This window comes from Budorcas taxicolor, chromosome 7, assembly GCF_023091745.1.
Source record: "Budorcas taxicolor isolate Tak-1 chromosome 7, Takin1.1, whole genome shotgun sequence".
NCBI lineage: Eukaryota > Metazoa > Chordata > Mammalia > Artiodactyla > Bovidae > Budorcas > Budorcas taxicolor.
Genome location: NC_068916.1, coordinates 22,850,665 through 22,870,028, shown reverse-complemented (window position 1 = coordinate 22,870,028; position 19,364 = coordinate 22,850,665). Strand labels below are relative to the sequence as shown.

General features: G+C 36.8%; 1 protein-coding gene across 1 annotated transcript in view; it reads right to left on the bottom strand.

The window, feature by feature from the left end:
• Window positions 1-360: 360 nt before the first annotated feature.
• The window catches only part of FNIP1 (folliculin interacting protein 1), a 121,012-nt gene continuing 102,008 nt past the window's right edge, over window positions 361-19,364 (bottom strand). Inside the window, exons 14-18 of the mRNA XM_052644368.1 lie at window positions 15,237-16,647; window positions 14,232-14,400; window positions 7,523-7,720; window positions 3,057-3,172; window positions 361-1,135 (exon numbers count right to left, since the gene is read on the bottom strand). Coding sequence (XP_052500328.1) covers window positions 1,057-1,135; window positions 3,057-3,172; window positions 7,523-7,720; window positions 14,232-14,400; window positions 15,237-16,647 — 1,973 coding nt within the window. The 3' untranslated portion in view covers window positions 361-1,056. The remainder of the gene's footprint in view (window positions 1,136-3,056; window positions 3,173-7,522; window positions 7,721-14,231; window positions 14,401-15,236; window positions 16,648-19,364) is intronic.

Sequence of the window (19,364 nt, the reverse complement as noted above, 5' to 3'; positions counted from 1 at the left end):
AAAAGAAAATTTTAAGAATTAATGAGTTTTGTTAGTGTAAATTGAATATTATGAAGCAGTGAAACAAATATTCAGTTCCTATGGGTTCAAGAAGGGCTTGATACCGAAAACCAAGGGCCTCGGCTACCTGAGCACTTTTAAAGAAAATAGTATTATTTCTGCCAATGCTTTGGTGCAATTTTAATCCCAATTTTAATTTATTAAATTAGATGCAAATATGTAAATATTAACATTCATAAGAATTAGCTTATACTTATAAACAAAACAAATGGTATAAAGTAGTATTCTTATTTTGGGAATCTACATTCCTCAACCTTAAAAAAAGATTGGCTTTACTTATAGTTTAGGGTGTGTGAAACAGAAAAATCACCGGAAAGTAATATTTCAACACTATATACAATTACTACTAGTTGAAAATATATCTTTAAAAAGGCATGTTTACCAATCTTGTATTTCTACCTCTGGTTTTTTAAAAAATAGATACATATGTACACTTGGGTGGATAACATAACACAAATTTATATACTTTATTCTGAGTTTATTTTAATTAAAAGTTGTTTAAAATATTGAGAAATACTTAGAAATTAGCTATTTTGAATTGAAAAACAAACAAAACCAAATAATCACAACTCTATAGATCTTTGTACCTTAGAAACAAAGAAAACTAGTGAAATGACTATTTCTGAGCCATTTAGTGAGATATCTGTTGCTACTTATGAGCTGTGGCAAGACTGTAGTGATCATAATCAAATTCTTCAACTTTACTCATTTTATAGAAACTTCTAAGTTACAATGTGGCTTCTTCGAATGCTTTTCCCCCAAATGCTTTTTTTAGTTTCACTTGGTTAAAAATCTACCACCATCCAGAAGTCCAATTAAAATGAAAAAGTCATCCAATGGTGACACAATATGCACTGCAATGCAGAATACCAAGGTGACTGACTCATTCAGATGAAAGTCTGAAGGAGAAAAAAAATTGCCATAAATGCATGTTGTGACTGCTTCCTTGGTTTCTACTTAACTTTTCACTGAAGTTAATTTCCAACAGCCTTTATGTTAAAGTAGTATCTGAGCAACATACGGGGAGTGAGTGCTTGCTACAGCAGCCAAGAGAGGAAGATCACTGGATTCAATCCTAGAAAAAAAAAAAAAATCTCAGTTCAGGTTTTTTTGTGCCCAGTACGTTAAGTCCTACAGGCCAAAGACTGCTACCTGTAAGATCACTATACATCTCCAATCAAGGACACTGCCCACCATGGTCAAAATGAAAAGGGGAAGAGAGCTCAAGATAATGAAAATAAGAAATTTTTCTGTAAGTAAAAACCATAACCAAAGATTTTTTTTAAAAAGGAAACCTCTGAAATGCAACAGAAATGAAGTCTTAATGTAGAAAACCATCTCGGTAATCTGCTGATGGGCCATGCATCAGGGAAAGTGATGATGTCTATGAAATACTATATAATAACAGAATGATAGTATGCAGCCCTATTGTTCTGGATACAAATGTTTCTATAGTAAGATTCACTGGAAAGAAGTAATGGAAGCCTCTTAAAAGTATAATCTACCACAAATAATGTACAGGAAAAGAAAACTGGCCAATAAACATCAAAATAAGTTATGTAGACTCACTCATGGTTAGAGAATAAATCTGAATAAAATCAGATTTCATTTTTCAGCAAGTAGCTTAGCAAAAATTAAAAAGTTTGGTAATAAAAGTAGTAGGAAGAGTGTGCTTCCCACTGTTTGTGGGAATTTATTCTGGTACTTTCTGAACAGAATTTACTATTGCTTGTCAAAATAAATACCAAGATCTATCAACAATTTAATACACATGTCCTTTAATTCAAAAATTCTACTTCAAATAATGTATCCTATATACTTTAAAGAATTATACTGATTCCAGCACTGATCTGTAATAGCAAACTACTGAAAATAATCTAAACACTATATAATGGAATGCAGTATAGCCTTTAAAAATTATATAGACCAGTATGTGTGGGATGTGCTTAAATGAACATTCAAGATTCATTAAAAGGCAAGCTGCAGAATGGCAAATAGAGTACAAATAAATTTGTACTTTTAACCCCACACATTTAAAAATTCTATAAGAAACAATCATTAACTGTGTTTGGATGAAAACATAAATTGTGGAAAAGATGATACAACTTACTTTTCACTTTATGCCAAAATGCATGTACACTGTACATACATTACCTTAAAAATTAGTTTAAACTTTTTAAAAATAAAAAGCTTCACACACACAGAATCATTTCCAATCTGGATGCTAAGGAATAACATTAATGAAAGAATTTAATCTGGTTTCAGACATACAGTAGTAGCTCAATATTGGCTGTTTCTCCCGTCATAAAAGCTAAAACTAGACAAAAGTTCCAGCTTGTTTTAATTTATTCAACCAGCATTTCAAGAAATAATTCATGCACCTGTGCACACGCACACACACACACACACACACACACACACACATGAAAAGTGGGCAAAGAACACAGGGAAAGTGGCCACAGGACGTAATGAAAGGGGCTATACTATGACTCCCGCCAGCTTCCTCTCTGTCCTTCAGTTAGCGTTTTACATAACTGGCTTCTTCCCAGGAATAACTGCAGAGCATTAAGACATAATATATAAAAAATGGAGAAGGAACAATAAATACATAGATAATATACCACCATCCACAGAGGGCCATTACTTCTTCAATCAGTTCATCTGGATGACAGGGCAAATGCTGGGAATGATGAGTTTATAATATATTTACTAAATAAAAATGAATATTCAACTTTTCTAATGCAAAAATTTATATTTTAATTCATTTCTATTAAACTATATTCTCAATCTAGTGAACTGCACAGGGACACTGCCTTTCACATCAGTCCAAGACAAGGTTCTACTTTTATATTGTAGAGCACAACCCAGATGATAATACTGTACAGCTTCTAACAAGACAACAATTTAAAAAGAAAAAGGCAATTTTGGTGAATGTTCCTTGCCTAAATAAAGACAGTGCAATGAAAAAGCAAAGCCAGAGAAAATCAGGAACATACCCTAGAACCACTCCTAGCTCCTTGACATGAACACGCATCTGCCCCCTCAGGTACTCAGACAGCATTTTGCTCTTGAAGTACAGCTCCTGTAACCGATCTTCAAGATGCATTACACACTGCAGTTAGGAGGGAACGAAGAACAGGGTCAGAAAACGCACAACTCAAAGTAATGGCAAATTCCAAAGCATTATACTTTGACAATTCTACTTAGCTATTCCAACATAATCTAAAATTTGGAGCGTATTTTTAAAGCATGCAATTTTAGCTAAAGGAGTGTAAACTCACTAGCTTGTATCAAAGATTTAGATTCTACAGAACTATTTTTTTAATGTGGTAAATTACATATAATATAAAGTTAACCATTTTACATATGAGTTACCATTTTAACTACTTTATACAACTGAGAGGCATTAAGTACATTCAAAAGGTTACGCAACTTATCACCACCATCCATATCCAGAACTTTGAAAAATAAGTTTTTATTCCAAATTTGATAACTGTAACACTCTTATAAATTAATATACTTCAAATATATTTACATTAGAAGGCTGCAGTCTCCTATGGAAAGCAAAAGAAAACATTTCCAGCAGCTCATAGAGAATGCTCTATAGGCCTCACTAGAAGAAATGTTTCTAGGCTGGAATATTAAAAACTAACACATATACATTTTGTTTCTTGTCAATTAACTTGCACAAGTCACTAAAATAAGTGTCTTTTTATGTGAATTGTTAGTATATATATATATATGAAGAAAAAGCATGAGGGGTAGGTGCTAAAATACTATTTTCCTGCAGAGTATTTCTCTCGTATGAAAACTGGCTGCTGTTAAAGCTCCTAATAAAAACACATTTTCTTTTTCTTCAGGAAAAAAAAACTGAATAGATTTCTTGGCACACATTCTTTTGTGGTGCATTTTTGGTAGTATTAATATAATGCTCATGTAGACTGAAAATGCCTTAAGTGAAAAAGAAAATATCTATAAAACATATGTTAATAATAGGATTCATACACACAAACTTGCCATATCACCTACTGTCAGGCACACAATTCAATGTTATTAAGTATATTCACAATGTTGTACACCATCATCACTATCCATTTCCAGAACATTTTCATAATCCCAAACAGAAACTCTATACCCAGTATGCAATAGCCCTTTATGCCCTCCTTCCCCCACTCCTAGTAACCTATCTATTCTGTTTCTATGAACATGCCTATTCCAGACACCTTATGTTAGTGGCAGAGAAGGCAATGCCACCCCACTCCAGTACTCTTGCCTGGAAAATCCCATGGATGGAGGAGCCTGGTAGGCTGCAGTCCATGGGGTCGCTAAGAGTTGGATACGACTGAGCGACTTCACTTTCACTTTTCATTTTCATGCATTGGAGAAGGAAATGGCAACCCACTCCAGTGTTCTTGCCTGGAGAATCCCAGGGATGGGGGAGCCTGGTGGGCTGCCATCTCTGGGGTCGCACAGAGTTGGACACGACTAAAGTGACTCAGCAGTATGTAAGTGGACCACATAATATCTGTCCTTTTTTATTTTGCTTATTTCACTTAGCATAACGTTCCAACCCTGCTGTACCATGTATCAGAATTTTCTTCCGCTTTATAGCTGAAATATTCCATTCTTTGTATTATACATCATTTACTGGTGGACATGAGTTGTTTCCAATTTTGTCTACTGTAAGTAATACTGCTGTGAAAAACAGGGAACAACTGTTCAGCCCCTGCCTTCAGTTATTTTGATTATAAATATAGAAGCAGACCTGCTGGACCACATGACATTTAATACAATGTTAAACTTTTTGAGGAACTGCCAAACTGTTTCCACACCAGCTACACTATTTTACATTCCCACCAGCAATGCATAACAGTTCTGATTTCTCTGTATTCAATATTTGTTATTTTGGGGGTTTATTTGATCAAAACCATCCTTATGGGTGTGAAATGGTATCTCAATGTGGTTTTGATTTTCACTTTCCTAATAACTAATGGATGTTATTGAATATCTTCTCATGTATTTACTGGCTATTTGTTTATCTTCTTTAGAGAAGTGTCTACTCAGGTCCTTTGCCTATTTTTTGACTTCTTTGCTGAGTTGTACGAGTTCTCTATGTATTCTGGATATCAATCTCTTTTCAGATGTATGATTAGTAAATATTTTCTCCTGTCCTGTCATTGTCTTTTCCCTCTGTTGATACACAAAAGTTTTTAGCTCAATGAAGTCCCAATTTATCTACTTTTCCTTTACTGTCTGTCCTTTTGATGCCACGTCCAAGGAATCACTGCTAACTCCAGTATCATGAAGATTATCCCCTATATTTTCTTTAGAGAGTTTTACAGTTTAATATTTAAATTTAGTTGGGTTTTTTTTTTAAAGTTTAGATTTAAGTTAAAGTCCATTTTTATTAATGGCGTAAAGTAATGATTCAACTTCATTCTTTTGCATGCGGATATCCACTTTTCTCTAGGCTGGAATACTGGAGTGGGTAGCCTTTCCCTTCTCTAGGGACACGCACACATCCTGTTTTCTCAGTAGGATTTGCTGCAAAGACTCCTTTTCCCCTTTGAATAGTCTTGGCTTCCTTGTCAAAAATCGATTGACCATATATGCTAGGGTTTATTTGGGGGATACTATAATCAATTGGTCTATATGTCTGTCCTTATGATACTAACACACTGTTTTGATTACTGTCCCTTTATATAAAGTTTTAAAATTTGGAGGAGTAACTCCCCCAGTTTCATTCTCAGAGTCTTCCAAACAATGTGAAATGACTTTCATTTATTTATGTCTTTAATTTCTATCAGAGATGTTTTGTAGTTTTCAATGTAGAAGTATTTTGCCTCCTTGGTGAAATATATTCCTAAGTAATTTACTCTTTTACTGCTACTGTAATTGCTTTCTTCATTTCTTCTTCAAGACTGTTCATTTCTAGCATATGTGAATGCAACTATCTTTACATGCTGATTTATCTTACATCTTTGCTAAATCCATTTATTAACTCTATCAGAGTTTTTTGGTGGAATCTTAGTTTCCTACGTATAAGATCATATCTGCAAACAGAGATAGTTTTCTTTTTTTCCAATTAGGATACCTTTTGCTTCTTTTCTTGCCTAACTGCTCTGGTTATGACTTTCCAATACTATGTTGAGAAACAGTGGTGAAGGTGAACAACCACATCTTCTCCCTGTTCTTAAGGATAAAACTTTTATTAGTCTTTAATCACTGAGTATAACGCCAGCTCTGGGTCTATCGTTCATAGCTTTTGTCTTATTGATCTACAAAGGTCTTTAACTATGCTGTATTACAGTTCTCCTAACCAAAAAAGGAAAGAATCTTGAAATCTTAGAAATGGCATCTTCAGAAAAAGGTTATCAGTGTTATAAAAAAGGATCACCCAGGGACTTCCCTGGTGGTTCAGTGGCTAAGACTCCACACTCCCAGTGCAGGGGCCCTGGGTTCAATCCCTGGTCAGGGAACTAAATCCCAAATACTGCAACTAAGACTTGGCACAGCCAAATAAATAAATAAATAATTCAAAAATTGAAAAAAAAAAAAAAATCATCCAAAGTCCTAATATGAAAATGAGGCTACACAATGCACTGACATTCTGCATAGAGCTTAGGGCTTGTTACATGTCATTACTTCACACAATACTAAGCCAGGTACTGCAGAAGTAGACTATATAGACAAGTACGTGTACATATCCTTTTCTGTCTTAGCTTGAGTTGCAATAACAAAGTACCACAGACTCAATGGCTTAAATAACAGATAATTATTTTCTCACAGCTCTGGAAACTGGGAGTCTGAGATCAGGGTGCCAGCATGGCTGAGTTTTAGTGAGATCTCTCTTCCTGGCTAGCAGAGGGCTCCCTTCTCCCTGTGTCCTCACACGGTAGAGCAAATGGAATCGCTCTCTTCCTCTTCTTTTAAGGCCACTAATCTCATAATGAGAGTCCCACTCTCATAACCTGCTGCTAAGTCACTTCAGTCGTATCCGACTCTGTGCGACCCCATAGACGGCAGCCCATCAGGCTCCCCATCCCTGGGATTCTCCAGGCAAGAACACTGGAGTGCGTTGCCATTTCCTTCTCCAATGCATGAAAATGAAAAGTGAAAGTGAAGTCGCTCAGTTGTGCCCGACTCTTAGCGACCCCATGGACTGCAGCCTACCAGGCTCCTCCATCCATGGGATTTTCCAGGCAAGAGTACTGGAGTGGGGTGCCATTGCCTTCTCCGTAACCTAATCTAACCCTAATTATTTCTCAAAGGCCATCACATTGCAGAGTATGGCTTCAACATATTGATTTTAGAGGAACACGAACACTGTAGTCCATAACACCTTCTTTCAAGAAAATAATAATGAAGATAACAGTAGTATTCAATGTAGGCACATGAATAACAATAGGGTTAAGTTAGCTATCACAGTGCCCACAGTAATTCAAGCCTTACACATACTTACAAAATTTGGAGACAGGTTATGTTTATAAAGCTGAAGAGTGGAATGAAGCAGATTGGAAACAAGACTGGAAACCAACACTTCTTTTCCCAATTTATTATCTGTCATTCGTCTCTGGCTACTGGCCACTTGAACAGTCCATTTATCCATATCTGCTATAATACAGACAGCTTCTGCTATTGGTTCATCCAATACTGGATGCTGGAAAAAAAAAAAAAGAAAAAGAAATCATCTTAAAAACAGAAAAGTTTTCAAAGATACTGTTAATGGGATGGGCAAGGAAGAGAAACTAGACCAAAACAAAACAAAGGAATATGAAACTTCTGAGAGCTACTGCCAAAGAATCCTTGACGGTGAAGAAAGTAGCTCAATAACAAATACCCTGAGATATCTTATAGAAATCATAAAACATTCATTACCAGAATTTTAATCCAGAACTTGAATTTTACCAGTATTTTGACCATTCATTCAACAGATTTACTGAGTGCCAACTATGCACCAGACAACTGAAAAAAAGTACTTTTACTTTGAAAGAGCTAAATATTTTAAAAATAGGAAGGAAATAAATTCACATGAAAGGTCAATGGTAAGGTTCTGTGCTAACTATCCCATCTAGTCAGGCATCAATTTGTTTGAGCATCTCAGAGGCTATCCCTTGATTATCTATTCCTAGGTATGTGTGCTAGGTTTTTCTATTTTACAAAAATATATATCCAGAGTACAGATACAGCAGTTAAAAAGGAGACAAATCAACACATACTAACATGCTTCATCTCAGGATACTTGGTTAAATGGGTGGGAGAAAAGTCACCACACGCAGCTTCCCAGGTAGTATAGTAGTAAAGAATCCACCTGCCAAGCAAGGCAGGAGACACAAGAGATGAGGGTTTAATCCCTAGTTTGGGAAGATCCCCTAGAAGAGGAAATGGCAACCCACTCCAGTATTCCTGCCTGGAAAATTCCACAGACAGAGGAGCCTGTTGGGCTACAATGGAGTTGCAAAGAATCAGACACGACTGAGCATGTGCACGCACACACTATATCCCAGTTATGTTCTTAAAAATTCAGATCTTTATCTAAATGAAAATGTATAGAAAAAAGAAAATACTCAAATCAAACTGTTTATTATAAAGTTTTCTGTGAAGTACGAAATATTAAGAGTATAGAGAATTTTCACTTTTTGCTTTGTATATCTTTATATTGCTTAAATTTCTATCAGAAGCATTCACCTAAATGATATTTAAATAAGAAAATTTAAGAAATAGAGAGAAAGACATTTTTAGCTCACATATGTGGATAAAACAACCACAGGCATATGCCTGTGCCCTTAGGTTCCCATGGTTTACCCACGAAGAATTAAGTACATAGTACCACCATAAATAAGAGATGCTCAATACATCTTTTGGTATTCAGAAAGGTAAGGCTTTCTTCACCATTGGCCATATGAATTAACATATTGGCAGTAAGACTGAAATATAAACTACAACCTAAAATACTTAAACCCTATGGCTTTTCTCCTTTATAACTTTCACTATTACTAAAATTTCACAGCAAGAATGTAACAAGTTTACTCCTGGAAAAACCCAAGTTTGGCACCCCCGTCCACCCCCCACAGGGATATCTCCTGGTCCAGAATAAAGCTTTTTGCTTGATGCTAAGGAAACAAAGAGAAGGGAGCTCTCAGTCCTATGAAGGAGATAGAAAGAAATACATATGCAGCTATGAAAATACTTGTGTAACAAATTAAACAGTCACCAAGTGCTGGGGTACCAGAGGAGGGCAACAGTGGGTTCTGTATGACTGGAAGTTACACAGTAGAAGGAACACAAGGATATAACACTGAAGTATGAATAGCATTCCTAATGAAAAATGGAAGAGGATTATGGATAATTCTGTAAAGGGGAATACCATGAAAAGACTCAAAATGAGAAGTAGATGCATGTAACCAAATTTGTGAAAAATGATACTGAGAAGTGGGAAACAAAAGAATGCAAAGGAGGAGGCTAGAACGCTAACACTGTGACGACTTCCCATGGAACTCTAAATTCTGTATTTATTATTATAAATGGTAGTTAAATATTTCTTATTCAACTCTTACCAAGGATATAATACTTTTCATCAACTTCAATACTGAAACATAATTTTGGAAATGGTATATACATGTAAAGAGATAAGGTAAATCTTACATTTTTAAGAAACAAGAAAAGAGTGAATATATATTCAATGTAACTACTTTTGTTCTTATAAAAGAAAAATACAGTGGGAGATAGGATTAAATAATTTAAGTGGAAAACAAGCTGTTAAAGGAAGATACTTCTTGCAAAAGCAGAGGGCATCTTCAGGAGATGAGAATTACAACGGAAGTCCATCTACTAGCCTTACAAGCAAATGCCTAAACAGGTAACGAGGAAACTGCTATGAAATAAACATATCTCTTTTTTAAAGGCTTAAAAATTACTTTAGAAATTCACTTCATAGCTCCTCAATCAAAAGTCACATGGCTAAGATTTTAAAAGCCATTTTTTTCTGTTAAGATAAAGGAAAATGAGCCCACATCAGTAGTTTCCGAAGAAGTATTAGTTTCTCAGTCATGTCCAACTCTTTGCAACGCCATGGACTCTACAAGCTCCTCTGTCATGGAATTCTCCAAGCAAGAATACTGGAATGGGTTGCCATGCCCTTCTCCAGGGGATCATTCTGACCCCAGGATCAAACCTGGGTCTCGCGCATTGCAGGCAGATTCTTTACCCTCTGAGCCACCAGGGAAGCCCAGTTTCCCAAGAAAGAAGGGCCTAAAACCCAAGTCTGAGACTACAACTGATCCAAATCAAACTCACTTACAGTTCAGTTCAGTCACTGAGTCGTGTCTGACTCTGCCACCCCACGCACTGCAGCACACCAGGCTCCCCTATCCATCACCAACTCCCGTACCTTGCTCAAACTCATGGTGATGCCATCTAACCAACTCATTCTCTGTCATCTGCTTCTCCTGCTGCTTTCAATCTTTCCCAGCATCATGGTCTTTTACAATGAGTCAGTTCTTCACATCAGGTGGCCAAAGTACTGGAGTTTCAGCTTCAGCATCAGTTCCTCTGCTGAATATTTGGGATTGATTTCCTTTAGGATAGACTGGTTTGATCTCCTTGCAGTCCAAGGGACTCTCAAGAGTCTTCTCCAACACCACAATTTAAAAGCATCATTCTTTAGCGCTCAGCTTTCTTTATGGTCCAACTCTCACATCCATACATGACTACTAGAAAAACCATGGCTTTGACTATATGAACCTTTGTCAGTAAAGTAATGTCTCTGCTTTTTAATATGCTGTCTAGGTTTGTCATCATTTTTCTTAAAAAGAGCAACTGTCTTTTAATTTCATGGCTGGAGTCACCATTTGCATTGAGTTTGGAGTCCAAAAAAATAAAAATAAAGACTGTCACAGTTTCCATTGTTTCCCCATCTATTTGCCATGAAGTGATGGGACCAGATGCCATGATCTTAGTTTTCTGAATGCGGAATTTTAATAAAGCCACTTTTTCACTCTCCTCTTTCACTTTCATCAAGAAGCTCTTTTAGTTCCTCTTCACTTTCTGCCATAAGGGTGGTGTCATCTGCATATCTGAGGTTATTGATATTTCTCCCGGCAATCCTGATTCTAGCTTGTGCTTCATCCAGTCTGGCAGTTCACATGATGTACTCTGCTTACAGTTAAATAAGCAAGGTGACAATATACAGCCTTGATGTACTCCTTTCTCAACTTGAAACCTGTCAGTTGTTCCATGTCCAGTTCTAACTGCTGCTTTTTGACCTGTATCAGGTTTCACAGGAGGCAGGTCAGGTGGTCTTGTATTCTCATCTCTTTAAGAATTTTCCAGTTTGTTATGATCCACACAGTCAAAAGCTTCAGCATAGTCAATGATGTAGATGATTTTCTGAATTCTCTTGCTTTTTCTATGATCCAACGGATGGTAGCTGGTTCCTCTGCCTTTTCTAAGTACATTTTGAACATCTCGAAGTTCTCAGTTCACATAGTGTTGACGCCTACCGTGGAGAATTTTGAGCATTACTTTGCTAGCGTGTGAGATGAGTGCAACTGTGTGTTAATTTGAACATTCTTTGTCATTACCTTTCTTTGGGATGGCTTCCCTAGTTGCTCAGCTGGTAAAGAATCCGCCTGCAATGCGGGAGACCTGGGTTTGGTCCCGGAATGGGAAGAAGAAAGGAAAGGCTCCCCACTCCAGTATTCTGGCCTGGAAAATTCCATGGACTATATAGTCAATGGGGTTGCAAAGAGACAGACAAGACTGACTGAGTGACTTGCACTTTCTCTTCTTTGGGATTGGAATGAAAACTAACCTTTTCCGGTCCTGTGGCCACTGCCGAGTTTTCCTAATTTGCTGGCATATTGACTGCAGCACTTTAACAGCATCATCTTTTAGGATTTCATATAGCTCAGCTGAAATTCCATTACCTCCACTAGTTTTGTTCATAGTGATGCTTCCTAAGGACAACCTGACTTCACAGTTCCAGATGCCTGGCTCTAGGTGAGTGATCACACAATCATGCTTAGCTAAGTGATTAAGATCTTTTTTGTATAGTTCTTGCCACCTCTTCTTAATATCATCTGCTTCTGTTAGGTCCATACCATTTCTGTCCTTTAGTGTGCCTGTCTCTCTGCATGATATGTTCCCTTGGTATCAATTTTTTGAAGAGATCTCTAGTCTTGCCCATTTTATTGTTTTCCTCTATTTGCATTGATCACTTACTTAGGAAGGCTTTTTTATCTCTCCTTGTAGTCTTTGGAAATTCTGCATTCAGATGGATATATCTTTCCTCTTCTCCTTTGCCTTTTGCTTTTCTTCTTTTCTCAGCTATTTGTAAGGTCTCCTCAGACAACCATTTTACCTTTTTGCATTTCTTCTTCTTGGGGATGGTTTTGATCACTGCCTCCTATACAGTGTTAAATAGTTCTTTAAGTACTCTATCAGATCTAATCCCTTGAATCTATTTGTCATTTCCACTGTATAACAGTATAAATTCATTTTAGGAGTTGTTAAAGGAACAAGGGGGCAGTACCAGTGATTTATTCTGAAGCTACTTCTTTTCACTCAATGGATTATCATAAGCAATGTCCTAATCTGATAAAATTTCAAGTTAGTCAAATTCAGTCCTTTCCTTAACCATCAACTTCTGGAAAGAAACAGCCTATACCCAATAGGAACATATTCTTACTTGAGAATACATTTCCTATTTTGTGACCTGGAAGTATTTGAGGTTGGATACAAATACTTTCCTCAAAACTAGTCAGTTTTCTTCATTTTTTTTTTTTTTTTTAAGAGAGAGAACCCCAATATTTTAAAGCAAACAGGTTTTAGGGACATTACAAACTGCTGTTCAAACTAGCATTGTCTTTGGAGAAGAAAATACCAAACATGCAATAAGAACATGAAAATAGTTCTAAATTTAAAAATTGGTCAATATCTTCATTTCTGGGAATCTAGCCTAAAGAAATAACCTTAAATTCATAAAACGCAGCAACAGTATCAATGTTATTTGTAACAATAAAAGGAAGAAAAGTTGTTTTTTAAATTTGAGCAATAAGAGACTAAAGAGCACAGAATAAGCCCATGTATATATGCACAATTAATTTGACTAAGGATTCATGAATAGTTTCTTCAATAAATGGTGCTTAATGAAACTGGACCACTATCTTACACCACACACAAAGTCAATTCATATGCTAAATGAGTTCTATACACCATGACTAAATGGGATTTTTCCCCCTAGGAATACAAAGATTGGATTAACATCTAAAAATCAGTCAATGTAATCTATCACATTAACAGAAAAATCCACATGATCATTTCAATAGAGTCACAAAAGTATTTGACAAAACCCCACACTAGGTCATGATTTAAGGGGGTAGGGCACAGAAAACTCAAAACACTAGGAATAGAACTTTATCCAGCTGATAAAAGAGCACTGTATAAGAATCCAACAGCTAACATCATTACACTTAATAATTAAACGCTTGATGTCTTTTCCCTAAGAAAAAGAACAAGATAGAGATGTCTAACATTAGCACTTCAATGCAACACTGTACTAAACGCTCTAGGCTGTATTATCAGGCCAGGGCAAAAAAGAGGCACCCAGACTGGAAAGGAAGACAGTAACATGAAGCCTATGTAGAAAACCTCAAAGAAGCCACACAAAGAACTATGAAAACTAATAAAAGAGCTCAGCAAAGCATCAGGATACAACAGCAATATATAAAAAATCAACTGTAATACTATGTGCCAGAAATGAAAATTAATTCCATTCACATTTATGCATTTGCAATATCTTGATGTTATAAATAACTTGGTGATGAACACCTAAGAATACACATAGTATTTTCTGTATTTTCAGATTTCCAATTTGACAGATTCAGTAATTTTCACAATGACAGGTACAAACATACAGGTAACCACATATAAAGTGATGGATTTAGAGAACAATTGTGTTCTGTGTGTGCATCCGTGTGTGTTCAGTCGTGTTCAACTCTTTGAGACCACCAGGCTCCTCTGTCCATGGAATTTTCCAGGCAAGAATACTGGAGGGGGTTGCCATTTCCTTCTCCAATTACACACTGAAGTGTGACCAAAAAAAGGCAACTCTGGGTTCTACTGGTTAATAGTTTGTCCGAATAAATTTAAGAGCAGTGAAGGCCACTCACCTGCACAGCATGAGATAAATCTGACACCAGACACTGACGGAGCCTCTCATCATTCCCGATTCCTTGAAGAACAAAGTCAGGGACATAAGAAGAGCAATAGCCACCCAGCAAGGATCTCCCAAAGTTGGCAATGTTGGGCTGAACAGCACTCACTTCAATTAACTTAGACCTGGGAGAAAAGTTCCAAAAGAAGGCGCATCTATTCAGTAATAAATATATTTTACAAACATACAAAAAAAATTTGGACTCTACTAATCCACATTTCCAGTACCATCATTCTCTATAAAATATACTAAAAGTAAAATCATCCTTAAATAAAAACTGGCCTAAAAACAAACCAAAAAACCACACTGGCTTAAGGGCTCAATGAGAACACAAAACACTCCTTCGTATCCAAAAACGGTTTGATGGACAACTGTAATGAGACGAGCATGAATCTTTCACAACAGACTTTAGGAAGGCTATCCCTTGTGTATATGTAACACACCCTTAATACAATCAAATTACAGAAACCATCACCTAAAACCAAGTATAAATAATTCACAAACCCAAAGCTTGGTGTGTAACATCTCAGGTATGAATCTCTTCCTTGTATTCTTGACCGAGAGTATATGTTCTATGCTTTCCTCTTATCTCCAAAATGATTTCTAACAGCTATTTCCTACCTTCTCTCAGTGATTACCTCTCCCTAGTTGCCAGGCTCAGCACAGGTTCTCTCTGAGGAGCATAATTCTATCCTAAATGGCTTGAAAACTCCTAGACAGTAGGGAATCTCCCATACACCAACATAACTTTTCTTTAATGTCCTCACAAAGCTTTTCCACAGTACCTATGAGTCTTAGCCTTTAATCATTCTTGTAAGAGCACATCATAATCAAAGAAAATTTGTCCAGAACAATGATCTCTTCTTTTATATTAGCTACAACCAACTTTCAGAGACCAGTTAAAAAAAAGAATGGTACATATTTTTATAAGTTATATGAAAGGTTAAAACTGTGTACTCACCCAGGGAAAGGTATCTCATCTTCTTCTGCCCAATCCTCCTGCTCTCCTCCATAATAACTGTTTCCTTGTCTGGCTACATCTTGACCTGTATCTTCACTTTCACTGTCCCCAAGGGCACTATCTGAACTTTCATTTCTTGGAATGTCCCATTCAGCTCCCACAGCAATTTTTTTCTCTGAACTCTCTTTATCCCCATGGGGGACAAGAATGGAGAGTGTATCTCTTTGGTCTTGTTGAGGAAAACAGGTTTTACATGAATCTTGGTGAACTGTTCCTACACATTTGCAACATTCATTGTTTGGTTTGCTATTTTTTGTACACAATCTTTTTGAAAACTCTAACATACAGCAGTGTTGTTTACTGTCTGTACTTGTTTTAAGTGGAATATCATCAATAGTCCTGGTTTCAATTGAATCATCATTAAAATATTCATCAAATAAACTCATGCTTTCTAGGTCAGAATGATTCCAGCAAGGCCGTTCACAGGGTTCTCCAGATACTGTGTTCGGTATATCAGACTCTTCAGATTTAGTCGTTTGTTTACTTTCTTGATGCTGATCAACAGCCCCCCTTTCTTCTTTTGGTGATTTGGTGTGATGCCTGGTAATCTGATCCACTACTGCCTGACTCCGAAGTTCAGTATCTGAGTCAGGTGACATAGAATCCCCAATCAAGAAAGTAACCTTTGTCTGGGTTGCCTCACAAGAAAATGCAGCTGTCACAAGCTTATCTGGAGGTTTTTTTTCCACAACCATTCCTGCAGATCTCAACACTTTACCTGCGTGATTACCTGAATCTAGCAACTCCTCATTCTGCCACGTTTCCTCTGCTAGATCTAAGCCTGACTTTGACAATGCACATCTGTCTACTGGAGCAGATCCTGTGCAAACAACTGTTTCTAACTTGGTATCAAGGCAAGTTCTTGACTTATCTCTGTACTGTTTAACATCAGGAGCATTTTCTTCTTGGCAGTCCAGAGAAATCATTTGGCACTCATTTGAAATTCCAAGCAGCTCCTTAGAGCTGTTCTGAATATCTTCTCTCTCTTGTCGGAAAACATTCTCTGTATTTTGCCCAAGGAGTGGACGACTGCAATATTTACAGTTACAATTAGGAGTCCTTGTCTCTTCCGACTCTTTAAAGAGCAAACTGCTTTTGTTTCTATGCATTGTGATCAGCACATACTCAGATTCTTCTATTTCCCCTTTCTCCAAAGTGGTAGTAATTACTGTGCCTGGCATAACAATGGCTTCATCTTCTCCATTTTCTAAAAGATGGGTTTCTTGAAGTTCAGAGCATCTTATGAAATAAGTAAGAAAATAAAGCAGCCTCTGGACCATGTCTTGTCGTTTGCCAACTACCACAGTCCTTGCTAACCGTACAGGAGAGCCAATAGCGCCATATAAGTCTCCTGAAATAGAAAAATCAGTTAATGGACATATCCTCTACTTATACAGCTAAGCAGCCTATTTTCAATTAACAGAAACCTACTCTTGTTGTCTGAGGGGTAGGTCAGGTTTTACTTTTGGATACTTCAGAGATGAGTGATTATTCAGGAGTAGGATGAGATGAATGATCTTAACCAAAAAGAAAGGTGAATGGAGGGGCTTTCTAGCTTCCTCCTGAAGCAGCTGCTTTGGTGCTGAAACCACAACCAGTCAGTCAGTTGTGAAAGTCACATTTACCAAGAACATGTTCCATGCCAGTCCCCTTGCAGAGTACAGGGTAGACAGGTACTGACTAAAGTACTTATGTGCAAAAGCACATCTGTTGAGGACCAAGGAGAGGAAGGCAGTAGAAGTAAGAATGAGCAGAGCTGAAGCAGTCACATCACATACTTAACTTTCCTTCACTGAAATTATATTCCTGAACCTCAACTGTTGCTGTCCTACTCAGGACCTCACATTAACTTCCATGTTTTTAAAAGTTCATTTTCCTTTCCATTCCATTCCCCAGAGAGCTGGATACCCACGACAGACCCAAAAGGGCAACATGTTCAGCTTCATCATTCATTTTCACCTCTGTATCCAAACTATACATGAACAGCTATTACATTTTAAAAGGGGGGGAGTGGAATTTAATTCAGCTTTTGAAAAACCTCTATTTTTACTTTACAAAAATCTCATACTTTTTAAAGGAACGAACATAAACAGGTCTCAAATAATATATAGACTGTATTAACATGATACATTTTCTCCTCTAGCTAAGACACTGGCTCTAGCACCACGATGCCACTGTTCAAACTACTCCCGAGGTTTCCACTAACAAGCAAATACATTGAAACTGCTTTGGCATGGAGTCTTTCATGACTGTTTCCACTTTACTTTTCCAGGTTTATCTTCTGATAATCACCTTTTCTCATCTTTATTCATCCAAAGTCCAAGTTAAAGTGGGGTACTTAAACTGGACCCCTGAATACGCTCAGCACTTTAACACCTAGGCCCCTTTACTCATGCTATGTACTTTCACGTCCCTTTGTATCTCTGTCAGCTCATAGTTTCCCACCCAAGCATCTTCCCTGGGACAAAAGTAAGCTTCTGTAACTGAACTCCCACTAAACTTTTAACTTCTTATAGCTCCTATCTGAATTATCCTCATTGTCCATATACATTTTACCTAAAGTATAAGACTATCATTTCTTAAAGACAGTCATCTTTATATCCTCCAATGCTCTTTGTACAGAGCCTTAGATATATTGTGCATTCAATAAATGACTGTGAAACTGAAAACAGATTTGAAATGTTCAAATTAAAAAAAAAACTACTGAATCACTTGATTTGGAAAAACATATGTTAAATATTCATACAATGAAATACTAGTTAGCATTTATAAAGAGTGAATTAGTAATACATATAGTATAGGTGAATCTCAAAATAATTATCCTGAATGAAAGAATTCAGAGCAAAGAAAAACACTTAGTGTTTGATTCCATCTATATAAAATTCTAGAAAATGCAAACTAATCTACAGTGATAGAAAGCAGATGAATGGTTGCCTGAGTATAAGGGAAAGTGAACAGGCAGAGTAGGGAGGAAGTGATTACAAGGGGCATGAGGAAAATTTGTAATGATGAGTAAGTTCACCATAATGATTTTGGTGATGGTTTCATATATATTTTGCATATATATATATCAAAACTTACAAAACTGTATACTTTATACATGTGTTTGTTGTATGCCAATTATTCCTTAATTATGCAGAAGAAAGAAAAGGGAGGGAGGGAGGGAGGGAGGAAATAGAGTGGGAATGAGGGAGGGAGGTTGATTGGTCATATGATTAACAAGCCACATGACAATCTGCCTGGCAAGCTCACGCACCCTAAGCTCACGCACCCTAACAACTAAGAGAAGTTAAAAGTTTCTACCACAATGTTCTCACTAATTCTTTCCCCATCACCAAATAGCAACGGAGTAACAGCAGGGATAACATCAACTACATGTATTTACCGGCCACTGTCCTAAATACTATACTCATATTATTTCATTTCCTTTCCACATTATAAAGTATGTACTATTTATTTTTTATTTTATGTATTTTTGGCCACTCCATGCATCTTGTGGGATCTCAGTTCCCCAACTAGGGACTGAACCCAGGCCAAGGCAGTGAAAGCACCGAATGCTAACCACCAAACCACCAGGGAATTCCCTATACTATTTATTATCCCTACTTTATAAACAGGGTAACTGTGATTCAAACATGGTATGCCTGACTCCCCAGCCTATGCTTAAATTTAAGCTCCAGGCTACACTGCCTTTCTAACGACTGTCAACTCATCAGTTAAACCCTTTCTCCTGTTACCCATTTATTTAGTGGGGTGTGCAGCACTAACGGCAACATTTTCAAAATTTACTCAACAAAAGAAACAAACATGGTACTATGGAAAATTCGATGACTGCTTCTCAGTTAACCAGATTTATTCTAGAGATCACAGGTAACTTTGTTCATTCATTCTTTCTAGGCAAAGTACTGATACAAAAAATCCAGAAGACCCCAAAGTTAGTAGTAAATTCTGCTCCTTTGTTGCAGTTGCAGGTCTCTATCCATAAGGAATATTATACATAAGATGGGGATAAGACAATGTAGCAGTCATGAAACAACAAGGAAGAAGTGCTTTAGAAAGGAAAGGGAA